We start from the raw sequence: 24,267 nt of genomic DNA, 5'->3' as shown, positions 1-24,267 counted from the left end.
GTGTGTGTGTGTGTGTGTGTGTGTGTGTGTGTGTGCTGCAGTCAGCGGCCCTGCGGGGGGCTGTAACTCATAGCCTTGTTTATGGAGTCAGAGGGTTAAGGGTCTAGAGGGGTGGAGCCTGTCTCTAGTGGGGACTAGGCCTCGCTCTGGGGGCCTCTACTACACTATTCACTGGCTTGAGTTATGGCACGGTTACACACACACACACAACACACACACACACACACACACACACACACACACACAGAGGAATGGACGCTTCACATGCACAGTACAGAGTAACACACACACTTTAGAGTCCAAACAACAGATAAGTCATGCCTTGTTAAACGTCCATGCAAAACAACATTAAAATGCAAAGCAAACGTCAGTACAACGTAAGTAGGAAATGCATATTAATACACAAACATGCAACAAACAATGCTCACAGTATTCTTGCTATGTGGCACAAGAGAATTCCACTCTCAAAGAATTTAAGCTCATGACCAACAGGTCCAGAATTCGTTACTATGTCCACAACACATCATGCAGTTTTGGTACCGGTAAATACCAGGCTTAGGTGAAGTGCACACTCATCCCAATGGATGATAGACGGATGGAAGAGTGATATTAGATGTGGGGAGAGATAGAGGGATAGGGGGGTGGACGGACGGACAGACAGACAGACAGACAGACAGACAGACAGACAGACAGACAGACAGACAGGAAAGGACTACTATACCTGGAGATCCTGCTAGGGACTCAGCCCTACTGACAACGAAGGTACGAGACAGGGAGAGAGGGACTGGCGAGGAGAGATGGAGGACAGAGAGGGGAGACACACATGGAAAAATCCATCACCAAAGCCCACAAATGAAATAATTGTATAAAGTTACCGTCATACACCGTGTCCTGAAAAACAACCAATGTGCCATCCAAGCACATTGAAAGAGGGTCTGTGATAAAATATGACAAAATACATCATCTTATAAGCATATACTCTATGTTCCATAAACCAAACTACAGTGACAATGTTTTGATGAGGAGGGTGTAATTCTGCCCTCTCACCAGCAGGTGTCTCTGAGATCCTACTAGCGCCTAACTGGAAGTTTGTGAATGAACTGCGAAAATACAGAGGCTTCATCTCACTTGGTTACTGATATGCTGTTTTTTTTACCATTTCTAAACCAGTCATCCTAGACCTAGCCCATGTCTCATTAGCTGCTAATCGATGATGGGTAGTAGGGCTTTGGGAAAATCTGAAAAATACATGATAGGTCCCTATAGACTACAATGTACTATTTTTGTAAAGTAGTTGTATATAGGAATGTAGGGTTCTGGACAAAAGTGTTGTGTACTGCAGTGAATATTTATAGGATGTCATTTTAGACACAGCCATTGAGACGTAGGCATACAAGGAAGTCTTACCTGGAGAGGCGGTGAGAGCCATCATCCCATAGGAGGAGAACGCTCCTGCTTCAAACTTCATCCCTTCCTTCCCCGCCTCCACCTCCACCTTCCCCTGCAGAGGAACACAACATACTTCCATAAGAGACTGAAGACGACTCAGATCAGTTGAGAAGTAGTGCAGGGTATTAGAGGTTGATCATCAGCTAAATTCACTTGTGTTTTTGTTTTAGCAGCATTATAGTTGAGGCATTGATTGAACCGCATAACAACATTTCAGAATTCACACCTTGAACAATATTCAGACAAATCTCTCCTTCTCAGTAGGGTTACGATCTACTTCACGTTCTTTTAAAGGCCCAGTGCATTCTGTTTTTCCTGTGTTTTGTTTCATATTGTACAACAGCTGATCAAACTAACTAAATGTGATCAGTGTTATTTCCTGATAGTTGCTGCTTGAAAATACAATCTCATCAGCAGGTTTTGCATGGGTGGAGTTTCGGTGTGCCTAGTGACATCACCAGGTGGTGAATAAGTTAATAGACCAATAACAAAGAGAGTTCAAACCTCTCTACCAATAACAGCAAGTTCTTTGTTTTCAGGTGCCCTCCCCCTACCCACTTAGACCACTCCTAGACCGTCCTAAAAACATTCTTGCTTGAGAAATATATTTTTGCTAAAAAGCTGTTTATTTTTGACACTTTTAATGGAAAACTATTACAGCATGGTACTTAATTGTTACCCAGAAATGATTTGATATTGATATTAAAAAACATCTGCATTGGGGCTTTTAAGTCCACAAAGTAAATGTCCTGTTTGCATGCTGCAACATTTCAGCCAATCCGTCTGTAACACTTTCTCTGAAAGATTAAAGACCCAATGCAGACGTTTTTATCTCAATATCAAATCATTCCTTGGTAACAATTAAGTATTTTCCTGTGATTGTTTTCAATTAAAATGGTCAAAAGGAAACAAAAATAGCTTCTTAGCAAAGAGCAATTTCTCAAGAGGTTTGCTACAACTGTCTGGGAGTGGCCTGAGTGGGGAGGGGAAACCTGAAAGCTGTTATTGGCAGAGAGGTTTGGATCTCTCTTTCTTATTGGTCTATTAACTAATTTAACGCCTGATGATGTCCCCAGGCAGGCCAAAACTCCATCCCACCAAAAACAGGCTGAAATTTCAGGCGGCCTTTTCAAACAGCTCTTACACTAAAAGGGCATTATCATAATTTAAACATGTTCACAGTATTATTCCAACATCATAGTGCGGAAATATATATAAAATACAGGAAAATCAAGTTTTTGACTGCACTGGGCCTTTAAAACAGGCGCTTGCAGCATCACTTCCGACTTGCATCACCCTCATGTTGCCACCCTGACTCGAGGGAAAATCTCACTCTTGTTTACTATTCATGGCAAAATCCCCTGCTTTGTTTAATAGCTGACAATCCCCTTCTTGGCCTACACTCGTATAAAAAGGGTTCCAGAAGGTTCTTTAGCTGTCCCCATATGAGAACCCTTTTTGGCTCCAGGTAGAACCCTCTGTGGAAAGGGTTTTACATGGAACCCAAAAAAGGTTCTACCTGGAATCAAAAAGGGTTCTTCAAAGTGTCCTCCTAAAGGGACAGCCGAAGAACCGTTTAGATTCTAGATCGCACATTTTTTTCTAAAGCCTCATTTATAACTGGCTCTAACATGCGTCAGTTGTCCTGATCTTTTCCACATTCTGATTGTGCCCACATTCGTCGACAGTAGTAGACAATCAAAAGACACATTGTGAACTCCGGAGGTAGTCGAAGATTCATCTTGTACGGATATCCTTGAAGTGTAAACGAATCCTGACCACGAAAGCTTATAAATTTGGCTAACGTCCCAGTTGTCCCACACTCTAAAAATAAATTGCACCAGCCAGTTGAGGTAGTAATTATGGACAACGATACCGCAACAATTCCTCCCGAATTAAAATCATGGTCTTCAAGATCATGGGCTCCCGAGTGGCGCAGTGGTCTAAGGCTCTGTTGTAGCCGGCCGCGACCGGGAGACCCATGGGGTGGCGCACAATTGGCCCAGCGTCGTCCAGGGTAGGGGAGGGAATGGCCGGCAGGGATGTAGCTCAGTTGGTAGAGCATGGCGTTTGCAACGCCAGGGTTGTGGGTTCGTTTCCCACGGGGGGCCAGTATGAAAAAAATAATGTATGTACTCACTAACTGTAAGTCGCTCTGGATAAGAGCGTCTGCTAAATGACTAAAATGTAAATGTAAGGCACTGCATCTCAGTGCTTGAGGCGTCACTATTACTACCTCAACTGGCTGGTTTGATTCCAGGCTGTATCACAACCGGCCGTGATTGGGAGTCCCATAGGGCGGCGCACAATTGGTCCAGCGTCGTCCGGGTTTGGCCGGTGTAGGCCGTCATTGTAAATAAGAATTTGTTCTTAACCGACTTGCCTAGTTAAATAAAGAAAAAAGAAAAGAAAAGATTTGAAGTCCAATCGAAATTAGATAACGCATATAGAAATAAAGATATTTATGAACAGATATTGTCCCGAATGAGAGAAAAAGGGTTCTCCCGTTCCCATGTCCAATGCCAGCGAAAAATCGAAATCATAAAAAAAAAAAGAATCCTACAAAAAGGCCAATGCCTTTTTATACAGAGCTGCACCCCCATTACTTTTGTAGTTCAGTTTAAATTCTGTAATTCTGTATCAGTCTATCAACTCTTGATAAGTGAAAGAGACTCCGTTAGTGAATTATCACTGTTCAATGATTAGAATCTGACCCCTGGTGTATAATACAATCCTGTGTATTATATTATGTCAATCTTCAAGCATTTTCAAGACAAATCTCTATAGCAATAAAGTATGCAATCCTGTGTATTATATTCTGTCAATCTTTGAGCATTTTCAAGACAAATCTCTATAGCAATAAAGTGCAGAAGAGGTAGAAACTGATGCGTAAAGACACATAGCTTTCTGTAAGCATGAGCGAGGCCACTGTCCAATATAATGTAGGCTATAATACGAATGACTCTTTAGGCTACTTTTAGATCTTAACTTTATTCCTCCATAGTATTTGCGTTAGATCTGTGGATTAATTTGCATATAGGGAGGGACCAGGGAATCTGGTCACAATACAAACGTAGTGGGCAGATAACAGACATGTTTTATTACCATGTGTGGATGCAACAAATCTCCATCTTGATCGGATGCTGACAACCACATGTTAATGCAAGGTGTAACCACGGCTGAAGAGTGTAGTGGCCCTGGCATGGCTCCTTTCTGACCTGGCCCAATAGCATGGCCCCTTTCTGACCTGGCCCGATAGCGTGGGCCCTTTCTGACCTGGCCCGATAGCGTGGCCCCGTTCTACATTTGTCATTGTTGTCATTTTACAACTACATACAGCATCACAATCATTGCAAGTAAAATAGTTGCTATCTGCAAAATCAGTGCTTGTGAGTGCAAGAAAGACAAGTACAATAGTTAAGTGACTGTAGTGTTTTATCTTCCTGGTTCTGGCCCAATAGCGCGGCCCCGTGCTAACCACTGGCCCAATAGCGTGGCTTGGTACTGACCTGCAGGATGAGTATGAAGTAGTCCACAGGCTTGTTCCTGTGGAAGAGGTAGTGCTCCGGTGCTCTCTTGTTCTTCTCGTCGTACTTCAGCTCCTGGATCACGTTGGGGTGTTTGAGCAGACGCAGCAGGATCTTCTCTGACATCTGCACCGGCCCGAACGACTCCACCTCTGGAGAGGGGGACGGATGTAGAGAAAGTGAGAGAGAGAGAGAGAGAGAGAGAGATGGAGAGAGACATAATTTAAGAACAAATTGACCAATACAGTTTGATGCAACATTGTACAAGACAATATGATGCAGTGGTAAGACACAAGATGTTGTGATGTAAAACCGTACAATACCATATCAACAATACAATTCCATTTAAAAACACACTCCCTCTCTTGCATTTACCATATCACCTCATTACCACCTTATCTATGGTAACTTGACTATAATCACGTGTATTCCAAACAGGCTCAATTGGATTCTTCCCATCCTCTATCATGATTCTCACTGGTCAAGGTAAAAAAGGTTAACCAATCATGCCCCTGACACCAGAGTGTGGTGATATGTCTCAGTTGGCAGCTTGCTCCACCACGCTACGGTAGGGACTGGCCCTGCTAATAGCCAAAGTTCCTTTAGAGGGGCCAGAGGGGCCACAGCCTTAAGCGATGTTTAGCAGCTTACTAGGTCAAAGTTCTCACCAAATCCCCTACAACTGCAACATATTTTAATAATCTGTGCTCTACTACTGGTAGCTAGCTGGGACATTCCATGGTGGTTCCGGTTGTACGTTCCATGGGATTTTTCTAATAGTATTTAAAATCTTTTAAACACTTGGCGCCATAGCCATAAATTGATCTAGATCTAATGTTCTGCTTTGAGCTTTAGCCTGTTTGCTTTAGCCTGCCTGAAGTGCCAGATGGGTGGGGTTTGCACTTTGGGGACTATTCCATTGGATCCATTGCCCCAGACAAGCTCAATCAAGCACATCTCAATCAAGAATTTCAAAGATATGTGAATGCAGGTCTGGCATGCAAACATGTAGACATGCTTTCTGTGAGAACCCCAGCAATCAGCCAAACTGTTGAAAGTGATGTCATTGTAAAAGTAGTGTAAACAAATAATGATATGCGTTCCAAGCTAATGCTACAGTCTCCCAACCCCTGAGAACATGACATGCAAGCAAATAGTCGTCCATGTTTTCAGACTGAGCCATATAAAGTCTGTGCAGACATCCCGTGTCGCGCTCCCCAGAGACCTAGCGCCTCCTCTTCCACGTGTACCCACACACACATTCTCGTCTCAAACACACACACAAACACACACTCTCGCCACATACACACACACACATTCACTTGTCACAAACACACACTCTTGCCACACACTCTCTCCCTCTCCACACACACACGTTCCACAGTCAGGGTTCTGAGGGCCCACTGGGGGAAGTCAAGCAGCAACGCAGTGTGCACACTTGCCTGTTGCTAGGTAACGCAGGGTTGCCAGCAGAAGCTGAGGTGATATTTTAACCTTCATTTCACTGTCGTTGGGCTTGAAGGCTGAGAAATCCTGCTTCCGCTCACGATGGGTGATTTTCTTCTTCGTTTTGTTGTCAGCTGAGTGGAGAAAGAATTGGGGAATGGGATGATAGGGGAGGAATTGTTTTTAGGAAAAGGGTGAAATTGTAAGCTGACTTTGATAGTGCATTTCCTAGGTACAAGGCTGAATAAACTTTAGTTATTCAAAGGAATCTCTTTTCAAGCAAATATATTCTTTCCCTATGGAAAATGTAAGTACAATTGAAAATAAAACATTTGGAAAACATAGTTGCCGTTGAAACATTACTGGACATAAAATAAAAATAATTTATTTTACAAATGCCTGGAAGCTAAACCTTTGCGGTAGAACCTTACATTAAAGTGGTACTAGTCGGGTAACAGGTTATAGTTACTCAAAATGAAAACATTGATACCACTTAATTTCAGTAAAATGTGCGTAAAGTAAATCGTTTGGGCACCTACTGTACAAGTCTGTCTCGTCCAGGATCTCTGACTTGATGATTTCCTCGATTATGTCCTCCAGGGTGACGATGCCCAGGACCTCGTAGAAGGGGTCCCCCTCACCCTCGTTGTTCACCCTCTGAACTATGGCCAGGTGGGATTTACCTAACACGCACACACAGAAGGAGAGAGAGACAGATATAGAGAGATAGATAGAGACAGAGATAGAGAGATAGACAGATAGAGACAGAGATAAAACACATTTAAGAGGTTGTAAAGTTGGGGTCATAGTGACAAAGTGCAGCAAGAGCCTCTGTCTCCAACGCTATAAATGTCAACTTATGAACACTGTGGTCCTTTAAAACACTCAGTGGTTAGAGGTCAAGAACTCTCTGTTCATGTAATATATCACTAATTATAAACTGGGTGGTTCGAGCCCTGAATGCTGACTGGCTGAAAAATAATTCTGACTGTTCTAATTACGTTGGTCACCAGTTTATAATAGCAATAAGGCACCTCAGGGGTTTGTAGTATATGGCGAATATTCAACGGCTAAGTGCTGTAGCCAGGTACTCCGTGTATTTATACCACACCTGCTATGGCCTTATTGCTTAATTATACATTGCAAAATATAATGAAGCATACATCATATATCAATACTGTATTTCACATTTGGGATATTTCATCAGGGCATTTGGAAAGTATTCAGACCTCTTCCCTTTTTCCACATTTTGCTACGTTACAGCCGTATTCTAAAATTTATTAAATTATTTTTTTCCCTCATCAATCTACACACAATACCCCATAATGACAAAGTGAAAACAGGGTTTTAGAAATGTTTGAAAATATATTAAAAATAAAAAACAGAAATACCTTATTTATATAAGTGTTCAGAACCTTTGCTCTGAGACTCGATATTGAGCTCAGGTGCATCCTGTTTCCATTGATCATCCTTGAGATGTTTCTACAACTTGATTGGAGTCCACCTGTGGTAAATTCAATTGATTGGACATGATTTGGAAAGGCATACATACACCTGTCTATATAAGGGTCCACAGTTGACAGTGCATGTCAGAGGAAAAACCAAGCCATGAGTTCGAAGGAATTGTCCGTAGAGCTCCGAGACAGGATTGTGTCGAGGCACAGATCTGTGGAAGAGTACCAAAAAATTTCTGCAGCATTGAAGGTCCCCAAGAACACAGTGGCCTCCATCATTCGTAAATGGAAAACGTTTGAACCACCAAGACTCTTCCTAAAGCTGGCCGCCCGGCCAAACTGAGCAATCGGGTGAGAAGGGCCTTTGTCAGTGAGGTGATCGAGAACCCAATGGTCACTCTGACAGCGCTCCAGAGTTCCTCTGTGGAGATGGAGAACCTTCCAGAAGGACAACCATCTCTGCAGCACTCCACCAATCAGGCCTTTATGGTAGAGTGGCCAGACGGAAGCCACTCCTCAGTAAAAGGCACATGACAGCCCGCTTGGAGTTTGCCAAAAGGCACCTAAAGGACTCTCAGACCATGTGAAACAAGATTCTCTGGTCTGATGAAACCAAGATTGAACTCTTTGGCCTGAATGCCAAGCATCATGTCTGGAGGAAACCTGGCACCATCCCAACGGTGATGCATGGTGGTGGTAGCATCATGCTGTGGGGATGTTTTCAGCGGCAGGGACTGGGAGACTAGTCAGGATTGAGGGAAAAAAGAAAGGAGCAAAGTACAGAGAGATCCTTGATGAAAACCTGCTCCAGAGCGCTCATGATCTCAGACTGGGGCGAAGGTTCACCTTCCAACAGGACAACGACCCTAAGCACACAGCCAAGACAATGCAGAAGTGGCTTCAGGACAAGTCTCTGAATGTCCTTGAGTGGCCCAGCCAGAGCCCGGACTTGAACCCAACCGAATATCTCTGTAGAGTCCTGAAAATAGCTGTGCAGCAACCTGACAGAGCTTGAGAGGATCTGCAGAGAAGAATGGAAGAAACTCCCCAAATGCCACACTTGTAGCTTCATACCCAAGATGACTCGAGGCTGTAATCGCTGCCAAAGGTGCTTCAACAAAGTACTGAGTAAAGGGTCTGAATACTTATGTAAATGTGATATTTCAGTTTTTTATTTTTAATACATTTCCAAATATTTATAAAAACCAGTTTTTGCTTTGTCATTATGGGGTATTGTGTGTAGATGGATGAGGAAAAACAACAATTTAATCAATTTTAGAATAAGGCTGTAATGTAACAAAATGTGGAAAAAGTCAAGGGGTCTGAATTCTTGTAGAAAGTAACAGTGAGTAACATAGTAACACTAGTAATACAGTAGTAACAGTAAGATAGTAACACACTAGTAATACAGTGGTAACAGTAATATAGTAACACTAGTAATACAGTAGTAACAGTAATATAGTAACACTAGTAATACAGTAGTAACAGTAATATAGTAACACTAGTAATACAGTAGTAACAGTAATATAGTAACACTAGTAATACAGTAGTAACAGTAATATAGTAACACTAGTAATACACTAGTAACAGTAATATAGTAACACTAGTAATACAGTAGTAACAGTAATACAGTAACACTGTAATACAGTAGTAACAGTAATACAGTAACACTAGTAATACAGTAGTAACAGTAATATAGTAACACTAGTAATACAGTAGTAACAGTAATATAGTAACACTAGTAATACAGTAGTAACAGTAATATAGTAACACTAGTAATACAGTAGTAACAGTAATATAGTAACACTAGTAATACAGTAGTAACAGTAATATAGTAACACTAGTAATACAGTAGTAACAGTAATACAGTAGTAACAGTAATATAGTAACACTAGTAATACAGTAGTAACAGTAATATAACAACACTAGTAATACAGTAGTAACAGTAATATAGTAACACTAGTAATACAGTAGTAACAGTAATATAGTAACACTAGTAATACAGTAGTAACAGTAATACAGTAGTAACAGTAATATAGTAACACTAGTAATACAGTAGTAACAGTAATACAGTAACACTAGTAATACAGTAGTAACAGTAATATAGTAACATTAGTAATACAGTAGTAACAGTAATATAGTAACACTAGTAATACAGTAGTAACAGTAATACAGTAACACTAGTAATACAGTAGTAACAGTAATACAGTAGTAACAGTAATATAGTAACACTAGTAATACAGTAGTAACAGTAATACAGTAGTAACAGTAATATAGTAACACTAGTAATACAGTAGTAACAGTAATACAGTAACACTAGTAATACAGTAGTAACAGTAATATAGTAACATTAGTAATACAGTAGTAACAGTAATATAGTAACACTAGTAATACAGTAGTAACAGTAATATAGTAACATTAGTAATACAGTAGTAACAGTAATATAGTAACACTAGTAATACAGTGGTAACAGTAATATAGTAACACTAGTAATACAGTAGTAACAGTAATACAGTAACACTAGTAATACAGTAGTAACAGTAATATAGTAACATTAGTAATACAGTAGTAACAGTAATATAGTAACACTAGTAATACAGTAGTAACAGTAATACAGTAACACTAGTAATACAGTAGTAACAGTAATACAGTAGTAACAGTAATATAGTAACAGTAATACAGTAGTAACAGTAGCCTACTTTGATGCTATACCATGACATGATGTCAAGCTGTTGGCCTATAACGTGACTGTATTGATCTGTATCAATCAGTTTAAAATAAGACAAACAGTGTTCTACTGTCTGGCACACAGCAATGACAATCATTCCATTGGTCATCTGATGGAAAGAAACCTGAACCCACATCTGCTTTCCCAGGACCCGCTACTACAATGCCACTGTCTGCAAAAACCCCTCCATGCAAAATACTGTCAACCAAATCGCTGAACAAATTCTTTGCCTTTTCTCAGCAAGTGATCATTTAAAAGGAATTTTCCAGAGGAGGCCTGGCCCGGGCTAATATTAGGCCAGAAAATGAAGTTTCCATTCCCGCCCTCCCGGGCGATATTCTCACCGACCGAAGCCACTACTGTGTGATCAGATTGTCTTGGAGCTTGTGGGGTCGTTTAGATGCAGATAGGGCATAGTTTAAATACTAGGAAGTCAGTCTCTCTCTCTCTCTCTCTCTCTCTCTCTCTCTCTCTCTCTCTCTCTCTCTCTCTCTCTCTCTCTCTCTCTCTCTCTCTCTCTCTCTCTCTCTCTCTCTCTCTCTCTCTCTCTCTCTCTCTCTCTCTCTCTCTCTCTCTCTCTCTCTCTCTCTCTCTCTCTCTCTCTCTCTCTCTCTCTCTCTCTCTCTCTCCAGTGATATCTTTAGTGACTTACTTCAGTATCACTGTATCTTTTCAGAAAAAAAGGAAATGCAAATGGTGCCTCAATGGGGTAAATGGATCAAGTCAAGTACTTGAGCAACAAGCACTCTAAACTGTGGTACTCTGAGCACCTGAGGTAGTTGAAAAACAGAAGAACAGATCAATGTTGCTAAGAGGTGAAAACACTCCAAATACACAGGTGTTGCAGGTTCGAGTAGAAACCAGCCCTGGAATTTTATTTATTTTTACCTTTATTTAATTAGGCAAGTCAGTTCTTATTTACAATGATGGCATACACCGGCCAAACCCGGACGACGCTGGGCCAATTGTGCGCCGCCCCTGGAATCAAACCAGGGAGTCTGTAGTGACGCCTCAAGCACTGAGATGCAGTGCCTTAGACCGCTGCGCCACTCGGGAGCCCATGAATGTGTGTTAACGTAGCCCTTTCCTGCAGTCAAATGACCCACTAGCCTCATGGGTGGAATGTTATTCATATTTTTCATAATTTCAAAATTAATCAACATTTTAAAAACATTTACTCCGAAAATCTGGTGTTTCTATGTCAGACAGTTTTTTTATATACTGAACACAAATATAAACGCAACATGTAAAGTGAAATAAAAGATCCCAGAAATGCTGATTAAACACATTATCATTACACAGGTGCACCTTGTGCTGGGGAAAATATAAGGCCACTCTAAAATGTGCGGTTTTGTCACACAACGCCATGCCACAGATTCCTCAAGTTTTGAGGGAGCGTGCAATTGGCATGCTGACTGCAGGAATGTCCACCAAAGCTATTACCAGATAATTTAATGTTAATTTCTCTACCATATGCCGCCTCCAATGTCGTTTTAGAGAATTTGGCATTACGTCCAACCAGCCTCATAACCACCTGTAACCACACCAGCCCAGGACCTCCACATCTGGCTTCTTCATCTGCGGGATCGTCTGATACCAGCAACCCAGACAGCTGAACGAAACTAAGGAGTATTTCTGTCTGTAATAAAGCACTTTTGTGGGGAAAAACTAATTCTGATTGGCTGGGCCTGGCTCCCCAGTAGGTGGGCCTATGCTGCGCCCCCTGCCCGTCATGTGAAATCCATAGATTAGGGCCAAATGAATTTATTTCAATTGATTGATTTCCTTATATGAACTGTAACTCAGTAAAATCTTTGAATGTTGCGTTTATGTTTTTGTTCAGTATATTTCAGTCTTCTGTGATATATATAGTGCAATATTGGGATGCAAACTCAAATTTGAATACATTTCAATTCTATAACTGACAAGGTACAGGTGTCTTATTTCTTTTAAGCCCATAACAATGTGTGTGAGGTGTATACTTTTGTTTCAAAGTAGATTTGTTTAAGACTACCAAGAAACCCTCTGTGAACCTGATTTTGCCCACTACAGTATTAACCGTGCCTTCCCAACACAACACACCAATATAACCCCTGTAAGCCAGACGGATCTAGTAAGGCAAGGTTTAAGCTGACAACAGCACTCATGTAAGCCACACACACAGCACAGAGAGGGACAGAGACAGAGACAGAGACAGAGAGAGATGCATGCACACACACATATACACCACAGGAGGTTGGTAGCACCTTAATTGGGGAGAACAGGCTTGTGGTAATGACTGGAGCGGAATCAGTTGAATGGTATCAAATCCTGTACATCAAACACATGGTTTCCAGGTGTTTGATGCCGTTCCATTCTGCTCCGTTCCAGACATGATTATGAGCCGTCCTCCCCTCAGCAGCCTCCTGTGGTATACACATACTGTATACTCCCCTCCACATGTATTTGGACAGTGAAGCTTCAATTTGAAATTGTATATCTATACACTTGCATTTTTGGATTTGAGATAAAATATTTCATATGAGGCGACGTCACCTTTTATTTGAGGGTATGTTCATACCCCTTGACTTATTCCACATTTTGATGTGTTACAGCCTGAATTCAAAATGGATTAAATAGCTTGTTTTTCTCACCCATCTACACACAATACCCAATAATGACAAAGTGAAAACATGTTATTAGAAATCTTTGCATTTTATTGAAAATGAAATACAGAAATATCTCATTGACATAAGTATTTACACCCCTGAGTCAATACATGTTAGAATCACCTTTGGCAGCAATTACAGCTGTGAGTCTTTCTGTGTAAGTCTCTAAGAGCTTTCCACACCTGGATTATGCAACATTCGCCCATTATTCTTTTCAAAATTCTTCAAGCTCTGTCAAATAGTTTCTTGATCATTGCTAGACAACCATTTTTAAGTCTTGCCATAGATTTTCAAGCAGATTTAAGTCAAAACTGTAACTCGGCCACTCAGGAACATTCACTGTCTTCTTGGTGAGCAACTCCAGTGTAGATTTGGCCTTGTGTTTTAGGTTATTATCCTGCTGAAAGGTGATTTAATCTTCCAGTGTCTGATGTAGAGTAGACTGAACCAGGTTTTCCTTTAGGATTTTGCCTGTGCTTAGCTCCATTCAGTTGATTTTTTATCCTGAAAAACTCCCCAGTCCTTAACGATTACAAGCATACCCACCCATAACATGATGCAGCCACCACTATGCTTGTAAATATTGAGAGTGGTACTCAGTAATGTGTTGTATTGGATTTGCTCCAAACATAACACTTTGTATTCAGGACAAAAAGTTAAATGTTTGCCACATTTTTTTTATTACTTTAGTGCCTTGATGCAAACAGGATGCATGTTTTGGAATATTTTTATTCTTTACAGGCTTCCTTCTTTTCACTCTGTCAATTAGGTTAGCATTGTGGAGTAACTACAATGTTGTTGATCCAACCTCCGTTTTCTCGTATCACAGCCATTAAACTCTGTAACTGTTTTAAAGTCACCATTGGCCTCATGGTGAAATCCCTGAGCGGTTTCCTTCCTCTCCAGAGTTAGGAAGGACGCCTGTATATTTGTAGTGATTGGGTGTATTGATACACCACCCAAAGTGTAATTAATAACTTCACCATACTCAAAGGGATATTCAATGTCTGTTTTGTTTTTTAAACCGATCTACCAATAGGTGCCCTTCTTTGCCAGGCATTGGAAAACCTCCCTGGTCTTTGTGGTTACATCTGTGTTTGAAATTCACTGCTCAACTGAGGGACCTTACAGATAATTGTATGTGTGGGTACAGAGATTAGGTAGTCATTCAAAAATCATGTTAAACACTATTATTGCACACAGAGCGAGTCCATGCAACTTATTATGTGACTTGTTAAGCAAATTTTTACTCCTGAATTTATTTTGGCTTACCATGAATACTTATTGACTCAAGACAGTTCAGCTTTTCATTTTTAATTAATTTGTAAAAACGTTAAACAAAACATAATTCCACTTTGACATTATAGGGTATTGTGTGTAGGCCAATGAAAAAAAATCTCAATTGAATCCATTTTAAATTCAGGATGTAACACAAAATGTGGAAAAAGTCAAGGGGTACCGTTTAGAAATGAAAGCACTTTATGTATCCAATCCCCCCATTTGAAGAACAAATTCACTTCTAGTGCATTACCTCTACATTTACATTTACATCATTTAGCAGAAGCTATAGCCCATAAAAAAATGCATTGAATAACACATTCATAAAATGTCAAAAAATGTATCATAAGGAATATGGTTTTGAAGTGTCTGTCCTATATCTAGGAGATATAAGAAAGCTCAGGAAATATTTTTGTTTTTTGGACACATATTTAACCCCTTTTTCTGTTGGCACAAAACTACCTCCATACTTCCATTCATTTGTATGGGTTACCTTCAGACGACCCTTGTGGGGGTCGTAGAGTAAAACAAAGAACACCACCGTATTCGTGAGTCTCCCCTTTCAATAGTGGGGTCATATTAGTTTAATAATAATAATAATAATATGCCATTTAGCAGACGCTTTTTATCCAAAGCGACTTACAGTCATGCGTGCATACATTTTTGTGTATGGGTGGTCCCGGGGATCGAACCCACTACCTTGGCGTTACGAGCGCCGTGCTCTACCAGCTGAGCTACAGAGGACCACCAGCTCCGTTTCCCCCACCGGTTGGTATAGGCCCGTGACTTATCTCCTGCTTCTTCTCAGAGGTCAATGGTGCATGAAGGTCACCACAGGGTTGAATCCTCAGGGTACATTTTACGGATCAATTCGTGTAGTTGAGGGTCATAACTCTTTCGTAACTCATTACCAGTCCTCCTCCTCATCACAATTCAGTTGGTCAAACTGGTCTATAACTCACACCTGAAGTGTCCATGTATGAATTCATAAATAGACACTTCATGTGTGCTTTATAGACTTGTATGACCAACTTAATGTGGAGGACGACTGTTAATGAGTTAAGAAAGAGTTGATCCGTAAAATTTACCCTGAGGAATCAACCCTGTGGTGATCTTCATGCACCATTGACCTCTGAGAAGAAGCAGGAGGTAAGTCACGGTCCTATACCGGCCGGTGGGGGAAACGGGGCTGGTACAGACTATATATTAGCATCATTTCCCAAATGTGGTTTGGACCTTTGCCATATTCCCTAACACTGGTATGGCAGAAGCACACTTTTGAGAACAGCCATAATGATGACACTACCCTGTCATTGTAATAATGCATCTATTAAGATATCTAAATATGAGCTCTTGCATAGCATGACATGAATGCGCTATAGATATGCTATGGATATATTTCATTAACCTTTAACAATGCGGTTGGGACCTGTTATAACATGTTCATGAATGCTTATAGATGTGTAATAAAAGCCTTATGGATATGTAGTCAAAGTAAATTGTTACCAAATACTATAATCTTTGAGAACTAACAATCACCAGGATAAAAGCTAGACAGTCAGGAAGAATTGAAAATTCCCAAAACAAAGAATTTAGCAGTACAGCTTTTGGGGTGGCAGGTAGCATAGCGGTTAAGAGCGTTGGGCCAGTAACCGAAAAGTCACTGGTTCGAATCCCCGAGCCGACTAGGTGAAAAATCTGTCGATGTGCCCTTGAGCAAGGCACTTGACCATAATTGCTCCTATAAGTCGCTCTGGATAAGAATGTCTGCTAAATGTCAAAAAATGTAAATGTTATTATGTTTAAGCAGAAGAACACAGCATAAGCCACGCCAAAATGCATAGAATTGCAGGAAATTTGCTTTAAAACGGCAAACATTTCTCTCAGCTCCATGGAGAAATGTGTAGAATTGCAGGAAATTGGCTTAAAAATGCAAACATTTCTCTCCACCGCCAAGATGGGGGGCCTGTAAAATTTTCTCTGAAATTCAGCCACGCCGATGGGGCGAACGCACCCCCTGCTACGCCCCATGCCACGCCCTCTGCCATTGCCACCACCTAAGCCTCTTTTTGATACAGAAAAAACCCTGCATGCTAACCTCTCACCATTACCAATAACAGGGGAGGTTAGCATTTTGGGGGGGATCATCTTTGTACCATCTCACTCATCATTATTCACAGTTCATGTTCAGAAACACCTTATTTTGCAATTACAATTAAAGTTACTCCACAATGGCAAAATACATTATTCATCATTTAGTTCCTATTGGGCAAAATATAATCCAAAACACAACCAAAACAAACTGCACATGAATCCAACAATTTTGTAGAGTCACAAGCTTGATGTAGTCATTGAGTGCAAGGAATATGGGATCAAATACTAAACTTTTGACTACTTTAATACACTATATGTAAATTTGTCACAATACTTATGACTTCTTCAAATGGGGGGACTAGATACATAAAGTGCTTTCATTTCTTAACGGTAAAAAATATATGTATAAAAATACCCTAAAATAAAACATTTGACATTTGATCTCAAATCCAAAAATATGGAGTATAGAGCCAAAGTAAAGACATTTGCTTCTCTGTCCAAATATATATGGAGGGGAGTGTATGTGACCATGCATGTATGTACACACACACAACTACACTACAGAGAGCTAAACACACACGCACACCTTCATATCCCTTTAAGTTCCTAAGTAGCAAGGGTTAAAAAGGTTGTTACAATATCAAAAGTCCTAACGAAATCAAAAGCCAACTTGTTTGCCCATCACACAGGGTCTCTTTCGGTCAGTCACCATTGAAAACATCCACCACCTCCTCTTTGTGAGGTACTGTATAGCCTAGTTATAGACTGATCCCAGATCTGGTTGTGCTGTCTTGTCAACTCCTATACAACACAAACAGATCTGGGACCAGGCTAGCTAAGTTAGGGTCAAGCATTATAATGACCGACTCCATAAGTCCTATGGCTTAAACAAAGACTCTATAAGTTACAAGCCACCACCAGTAAATACAGATCAGGAATGACCAACCAACACAATAACTGAATGGGAAACTACTAGTCGATGAAAGACATTAGAGAAAAACATGTTTATGATGTTGTATGTGTTTATCCCAGGTTTAAGCTAGTCCAATGAGGTGTAAGGGTAGAAGGAGACACATATTTCACCACTAGGATAAAGAGGAAATCCTATTTGATATTTCCCTAGAGGATGTCTCCACACCTTTCATGAAAATCATTTGAAGTGAAGAGGAAATTCAGCAAGAAGCTCTTTTATCAACTTCCACTGTCCTTCAAGAGTTTACTTTACTGTACGTGTATGGTTTATTACTTCAGTAAATGAGACAATAAATGCTAGTGTTGTTCCAATGTAACCAAAAACCTTACATGATAAAGCAGGTTATGACAGTGTATCCACCTCATTTTCGAACGTTGCTATGGGCACAGCCAAACAACGGAAGTGATGGATTCGACTTCGCTTTACCTCCCTACTGCAGCGCGGCGGTGGCAAACTTGACAGAGATAATTATTCTAAGTCAATTCATAGAGCATCAAAGTAAATTAAACAATATAACTGTATTTATAGATGTATTTAATTCAAGTTCACTAACGTTAGCTATACCTGCTAGTAGTTGTGTTGTTATAATTATGTTAGTTGTGTTGTGTCAGAGTTAAGGGCCATCCACCAAGCCTATAACTATAATGATAAACTATAGTCTACATAACTATAAAATGTTGGTGAGCATCCACACTAGAGGATAGTTTATCGTTCTACAGTCTTACGCCTGTCAATCAACTGATCAACGCATCCTCCTGCATGCTGTAGACCTATTAATAAGGTGGTCACACAAGGCCATTCAGTCTTTTCAGGGTGTGTTCACTGTCATAGTGACAACTGTAAATAAATAACACTTCAATGTACATGTAGGCCTACTGAAAAAGAATATAGTAACTCGTATTTAAATGTAGCAATTCAACAATAAACAACGTTTAGCCTGCGCATCTTTTACAGCATGTCATTGCGTCGTTGCTCAAGTGGTTTGCAAGTGATTTCCATTTTTCTAATGGTTGTCAGTTCCTTCTGTCTTCTTTTTCACTGTGCTCATCTATGTCCTTTGTAACTATTTGCATTGCATCAGTGCAACAATGTTGTAATCATAACCGGATAAAAGTGATCACATCAACACAGTTTCTCTCCTCAACTTTCCCCGACAGTTAATTTGCCTATGCTGTAGGCCTGTTTACATTCAGCAATTAGCAAGATCAAGCCTTCTTCTTTCCCCGAATAGGCTATTAAGTCTAGTATAAAAAATAATACAAATAAATGTCCTATAGCTTTTGTAGCCTATAGCTTTTCCTGGGATTCACGAGAAGAGGAATGGCCTATTGCGAAGAAGCTTGCGTAGCCTATAGCTCACAGGAACATTTTTGTTACTTAGCATACGCTCTTATCCAGAGCAACATACAGGAGCAGTTAGGGTTAAGTGCTTTGCGCAAGGACACATCGGCAGATATTTCACCTAGTCAGCTCAGAACCAGCGACCTTTCGGTTATTGGCCCAACACTCTTAACCGCTAGGCTACCTGCCGCTCAGCTGGCAGGGAGAGGCTAGTGATGTGTAGCCGAAGTAATTAAGCTAAATATTACCTAGATATTAGGCCATTCATTAGCTAAATATTAGGGTTATAGGCTAAATATTTACCTGTCAAGGTGCAAGAAAAAAAGTTAACAGATTATGAAATGTCAGATCTGTGTTCCTCCAGGCTGAGCTCTGTGGTCCCCAGGGTTCACTATTGATTAGGCATAGGCCTACGTTTTTAGACAATACATTATTGTACCTGGGCTACAACAACACAGTGCAATGAGGAATTTATTATTGTTATCAAGTGAGTACACAATTATTATCCATAGGCTGTAAACTGCAGTGATGTAGGCTAATTTGAATAACTGCTCAAACATCCTGTTTTGTTTCATGCCAAAATAACTGCCTACAGCCTAGGCCTGATTATGCAACCATTTGGATCAGTTTGGGTCTATTCTCCACAGTTTAGAACAGGGGTGTCCAACTCGTTCCATGGGGGATCAAGTGTCTGCTGGTTTTAGTTTTTTCCTTTCAATTAAGACCTAGAAAACCCAGACACTCGGCCCTCCGTGGAATGAGTTTGACACGTGGTTTAGAAGGTCCAGAAAGGTGAATTAGCAGGCCACTCATATGGTGTATTTTGTCAGGATGTAGCCCGGTGTTAAGATAGGCCTACTATAAAAAATATGGGCTTCTCCTTTCAAATTCCCCGCCCGTTCTTAATGCTGTAGTGTGTAGCCTATTTAACATTCAGCAAGCAAGAGCAAGCGTGCATCTCTCCTCCAATCGGCTGTTAGTTAAGAAAATATAAGCTTGGAGTCGCATGAGCATGTGTTGTAGCCTTTTGTAGCCAGAATACATTTGTTATATCACCAACACCTGACAGCAGGCCTCGAGGTGTAGAGTGTCTTTTGTGAGGTTTGCAGGGATAACATTACAACTAGCACCAAAAGCTAGCTGAAATCTGACAGACTATTGTTGACCAGCATGGTTGCAAAGAGAGCTGCATTGGGGTCTGTGGCTTTCTCCTGCACCACGTTGATGCTCTCAGACTTTGGCCCTAGTGTGATGCAGAGAACATCCTCACCGCTCTCTGAGTCAGCTGAGGCATTTTCCATTCCAGGACGCTGTTTCTCTTGCTGGTTCCTGCACTTTTGCAAACAGTAGAGAAGTGATTGTTAAATGTTTGTCCATATGCAGGGCATTTTTCCTCCTTTTTTAATGTTTCCGTCCACAGTATCAGTATTGTATAATGCTCTGTGAGCCTGTTCCTCTGTAGGGTCTCCTCTCCCTCTCTGTCTTTCTTTCTGCATTACTGCATGCAGCATTGCTACAGGAACCTGCACTTCTATGGCTTAGCTCTCTGTCTAGCAGGGTGGGGCTCAATTCAGAATTGACTCCCATTCAACTCATGAGTTAAAATTCTATTTGAATTGGCTAGACCCCACAGGATGTAGAATTTGAGTTTGAGTGACAGGAAGAATAATTTAATTCAGTGCAATTCAAAGAAATTCCACTCAGTCATAGAACATTAGAGCTTCATTGAATTTGACAGGTCACACTTCCAGATACCAAAGAATATATCACTTTTCTCTGGAAACAATGTTCATATACTCTTTTAACCTTAGTGCTTAGAATAGCCAATTATATTTCCACCAACCATTTCATTTGTTTGGCTTCTTCCTCCCTCTCTCTTTGCAAATTACAGACAAGTCTATGGCCCAAATGGCTCTTTCCAAAAATCGAAAGATGCTAACACCTGCGAAATTATGATTTATCTAAATAACCAGTGATGAAAAATCCACACCTGCGAAATTATGATTTATCTAAATAACCAGTGATGAAAAATCCAAGCACCGGAACTACTACTGCTCATTACCTCACGCATCCCATTGTATGACAGATCTACGGTACCATTTGTGGTTACGTAGTCTGTCCAATTTTACTCAGCATGTTCTTAACCAGCTACATTAAGTAAGGACTAGATTCTATCAAATCCACGCTAGCAAACACCCACATAGCGGTTGTTTTGGCGGTGTCGGAGGTGGAACTGCGTTAGAGTTGTCAAATCCATAAGCGGCTCCTTGCATTAGTTTATAGCGGACACTGCCATTGGAGGCAACTAAACCACCCGATTTTATAATCCGACAAATCCCATGCAGCCGCATTAGAAGTTCATGCAGCCGCGTTACAAGTTCAAACACTCAAATTCCTCCAGAAAGTAGTCTCCCACTGAGCTTTGTTGAGAGCACCAGCTAAATTCAGGCCAGCAATGTTGTTGAGAAATGTAGCAACACTTTTACAGTTGTCCATAGCTATATCTTTCCAAAAGTCTGCGGTAGCAAATATTATCTATATATACTGACCAAGGAAGCCCCGAATCTGTTATAGACAGAAACCTGTGATATGACAGACCAATCAGGACTCATCTCTCGGTGTGTCCAGCCCTCCATTATCTCAGCCAATCATGGCTACCCAGGAAGGATCCTGTCTTTCTTCCTATATAGCTCAGTGCTTTCTCCTTGGCTAAACTAGGCTCGTAATTTAAAATGTTAATTCATATTTACAGATCACATACAAGTTTATTATTAAGGCACATCAAAGTTCAAATGTTCAAGAAGACATAAAAATTTAAAATAAAGTCCCTACTGTGAAGTAGGAACTAGCGGCAAATGCCCAGCTTCCTGAATCCCATCCCAATTGGCAGCCGAGCATCGATCACCATGTTACCGGCATTCAAATAAAACCCTCAGTATTTATTCAAAATCTGTATCAAGCTCATCACCGTCCATCACTTAACTACCATGAAGTTCATCATAACTTATTTCATCTGCCTATAAACTCCTAATGCTTTTCCATGTCGTAGTGGTAATACAATTTAGCATATCATCACATGACTCCAAGTTTACTTTGACATGATGATTTATTATATCAATATTTCCACCGCAATGGTCGCATAATCCATTTTACAAACACAAAAGCATCCTACAATGTCGAACGAACAAATTGTCTGTCGACATTTATGAAAATTGTTCTGACACTTTATGTTTCCATCACACCTACTGTGATGTTTATACGGCGTGACTTTCCTGGCATAAACACCGTGGATGGAAACGGGGTTCCTGTCCCGCAATAGATGACTGCATAGTTTCCACTTAGCCAGAATTCCCACCAAAAAACCCAGTCCAGAACGACAGTCAACTAACAAGGCGACTAGCGTCTTCTATAAATACGCTGAAGACAAATATAAATACTATGTTTATTCATAGCTCCTCGGCTGCTATAATTACTGTGGTACACTCCGGTTTAGCGGCTAAGAGTTAGGGAGGTAGTGAGGAGGGAGGGTGACCTCTTGACCCTGTGGAGTCTAGAAATGGGCAGAAAGCCTTTGAAAGAGTGTGTGTTTCTGGCAGACATGGGTTCTAATACTATTTGAAATAAAATCAAGTACTTTAGCTGGGCTTGATTGAGTTTGCCAGTTGAAATGGAACTAATAGAACAGTCCCAAAATTGCAAGCCCCATCCAACTGGCACTCCAGGCAGGCTAAAACAAACACAAAGATTTCAAATAGTATTTCAACCCAGGTCTGATAAGTGGGGACTGGCTGTCCAGGCCCTCATAAGACACAGCAGTATGTATGTGTTTGAATGTGTGTGTGTGTGTGTGTGTGTGTGTGGATCTGGCTGGGGCTGTCTGGCTTGGACAGAGTGGGGACGGTCATACACACGGGACCACTTCTAGAGCCGGAGGAGGATGAAACTAAAAGCACAAAATAACTCCCGGGACACACACACATATTTAAAAGGAATGGCATGCATGCTCAAACACACACACACACACACACACACACACACACACAAAGACACACACACAGACATTGCGTTGAACACACACACACACACACACACACAATGAGGGGGGAATGATCCATGCTGGCAAGAGCAGAAAGACAGACACAAACACAAATCTACACATGCTGTACACATCTACACATGTTGTACACATCTACACATGTTGTACACATCTACACATACTGTACACATCAACACATACTGTACACATCTACACATACTGTACACATCTACACATGCTGTACACATCTACACATACTGTACACATCTACACATGCTGTACACATCTACTCATGCTGTACACATCTACACATACTGTACACATCTACACATGCTGTACACATCTACTCATGCTGTACACATCTACACATGCTGTACACATCTACACATACTGTACACATCTACACATACTGTACACATCTACACATCTATACATACTGTACACATCTACACACACTGTACACATCTACACATACTGTACACATCTACACATGCTGTACACATCTACACATGCTGTACACATCTACACATGTTGTACACATCTACACATACTGTACACATCTACACATGCTGTACACATCTACACATATTGTACACATCTACACATGTTGTACACATCTACACATATTGTACACATCTACACATGCTGTACACATCTACACATACTGTACACATCTACACATGTTGTACACATCTACACATGCTGTACACATCTACACATGCTGTACACATCTACACATGCTGTACACATCTACACATACTGTACACATCTACACATGTTGTACACATCTACACATACTGTACACATCTACACATGCTGTACACATCTACACATGCTGTACACATCTACACATACTGTACACATCTACACATGAATGGAAAAGCAGGACAAACTATGTATTTTGCCTAACTGTAAACAATCTATTTTAGTCTAGTTGCTGGATGACAATTAAACATAACATCTATGTTTTAAATGAGAAGTAGGCATTGGTCTGAAAATTAAATTCACATGAGCACCACTATGCCTACTCCACCCATGCTCTACCAAGGGTTTCCAGCACACAGCTTTGACCTACTACACTAGCTATGTTGGTCTATTGTACTTCAAACTATGTGTAGGCAGGTTGCTTAGGATTCAAACCGTCTCAAACAGCCTAATTCAAACTCTGTGATGTAACAAAATTAGATCAAGGCCTAGTATAGGACTCCTGAGAAGCAGCTGATTAGTAGAATCAGGTGTGTTGTAGTAGGGTTGGAACAAAATCCTGCAGGAGGATAGCTCTTCAGAGGGAGG

The 24,267-nt window shown here is 40.7% G+C and overlaps 1 protein-coding gene across 2 annotated transcripts in view; it reads right to left on the bottom strand.

Annotated features, from left to right (window-relative positions):
* cnnm2b (cyclin and CBS domain divalent metal cation transport mediator 2b) overlaps positions 1–24,267 on the bottom strand; it is a 50,300-nt gene that overhangs the window by 2,947 nt on the left and 23,086 nt on the right. Inside the window, exons 2-6 of one of the 2 annotated variants that reach the window (XM_041838876.2) lie at positions 6,962–7,105; positions 6,419–6,556; positions 4,959–5,128; positions 1,408–1,501; positions 876–935 (exon numbers count right to left, since the gene is read on the bottom strand). In XM_041838876.2, the coding sequence (XP_041694810.2) occupies positions 876–935; positions 1,408–1,501; positions 4,959–5,128; positions 6,419–6,556; positions 6,962–7,105 (606 nt within the window). Of the gene's footprint in view, positions 1–721; positions 785–875; positions 936–1,407; positions 1,502–4,958; positions 5,129–6,418; positions 6,557–6,961; positions 7,106–24,267 lie in introns of both variants that reach the window. The other variant, XM_041838874.2, reaches the window with a different exon arrangement.

Source organism: Coregonus clupeaformis, chromosome 20, assembly GCF_020615455.1.
Source record: "Coregonus clupeaformis isolate EN_2021a chromosome 20, ASM2061545v1, whole genome shotgun sequence".
Classification (NCBI taxonomy): domain Eukaryota; kingdom Metazoa; phylum Chordata; class Actinopteri; order Salmoniformes; family Salmonidae; genus Coregonus; species Coregonus clupeaformis.
The sequence above is the reverse complement of the archived record's forward strand: the minus strand, read 5'-3'. Positions and strand labels throughout refer to the sequence as shown.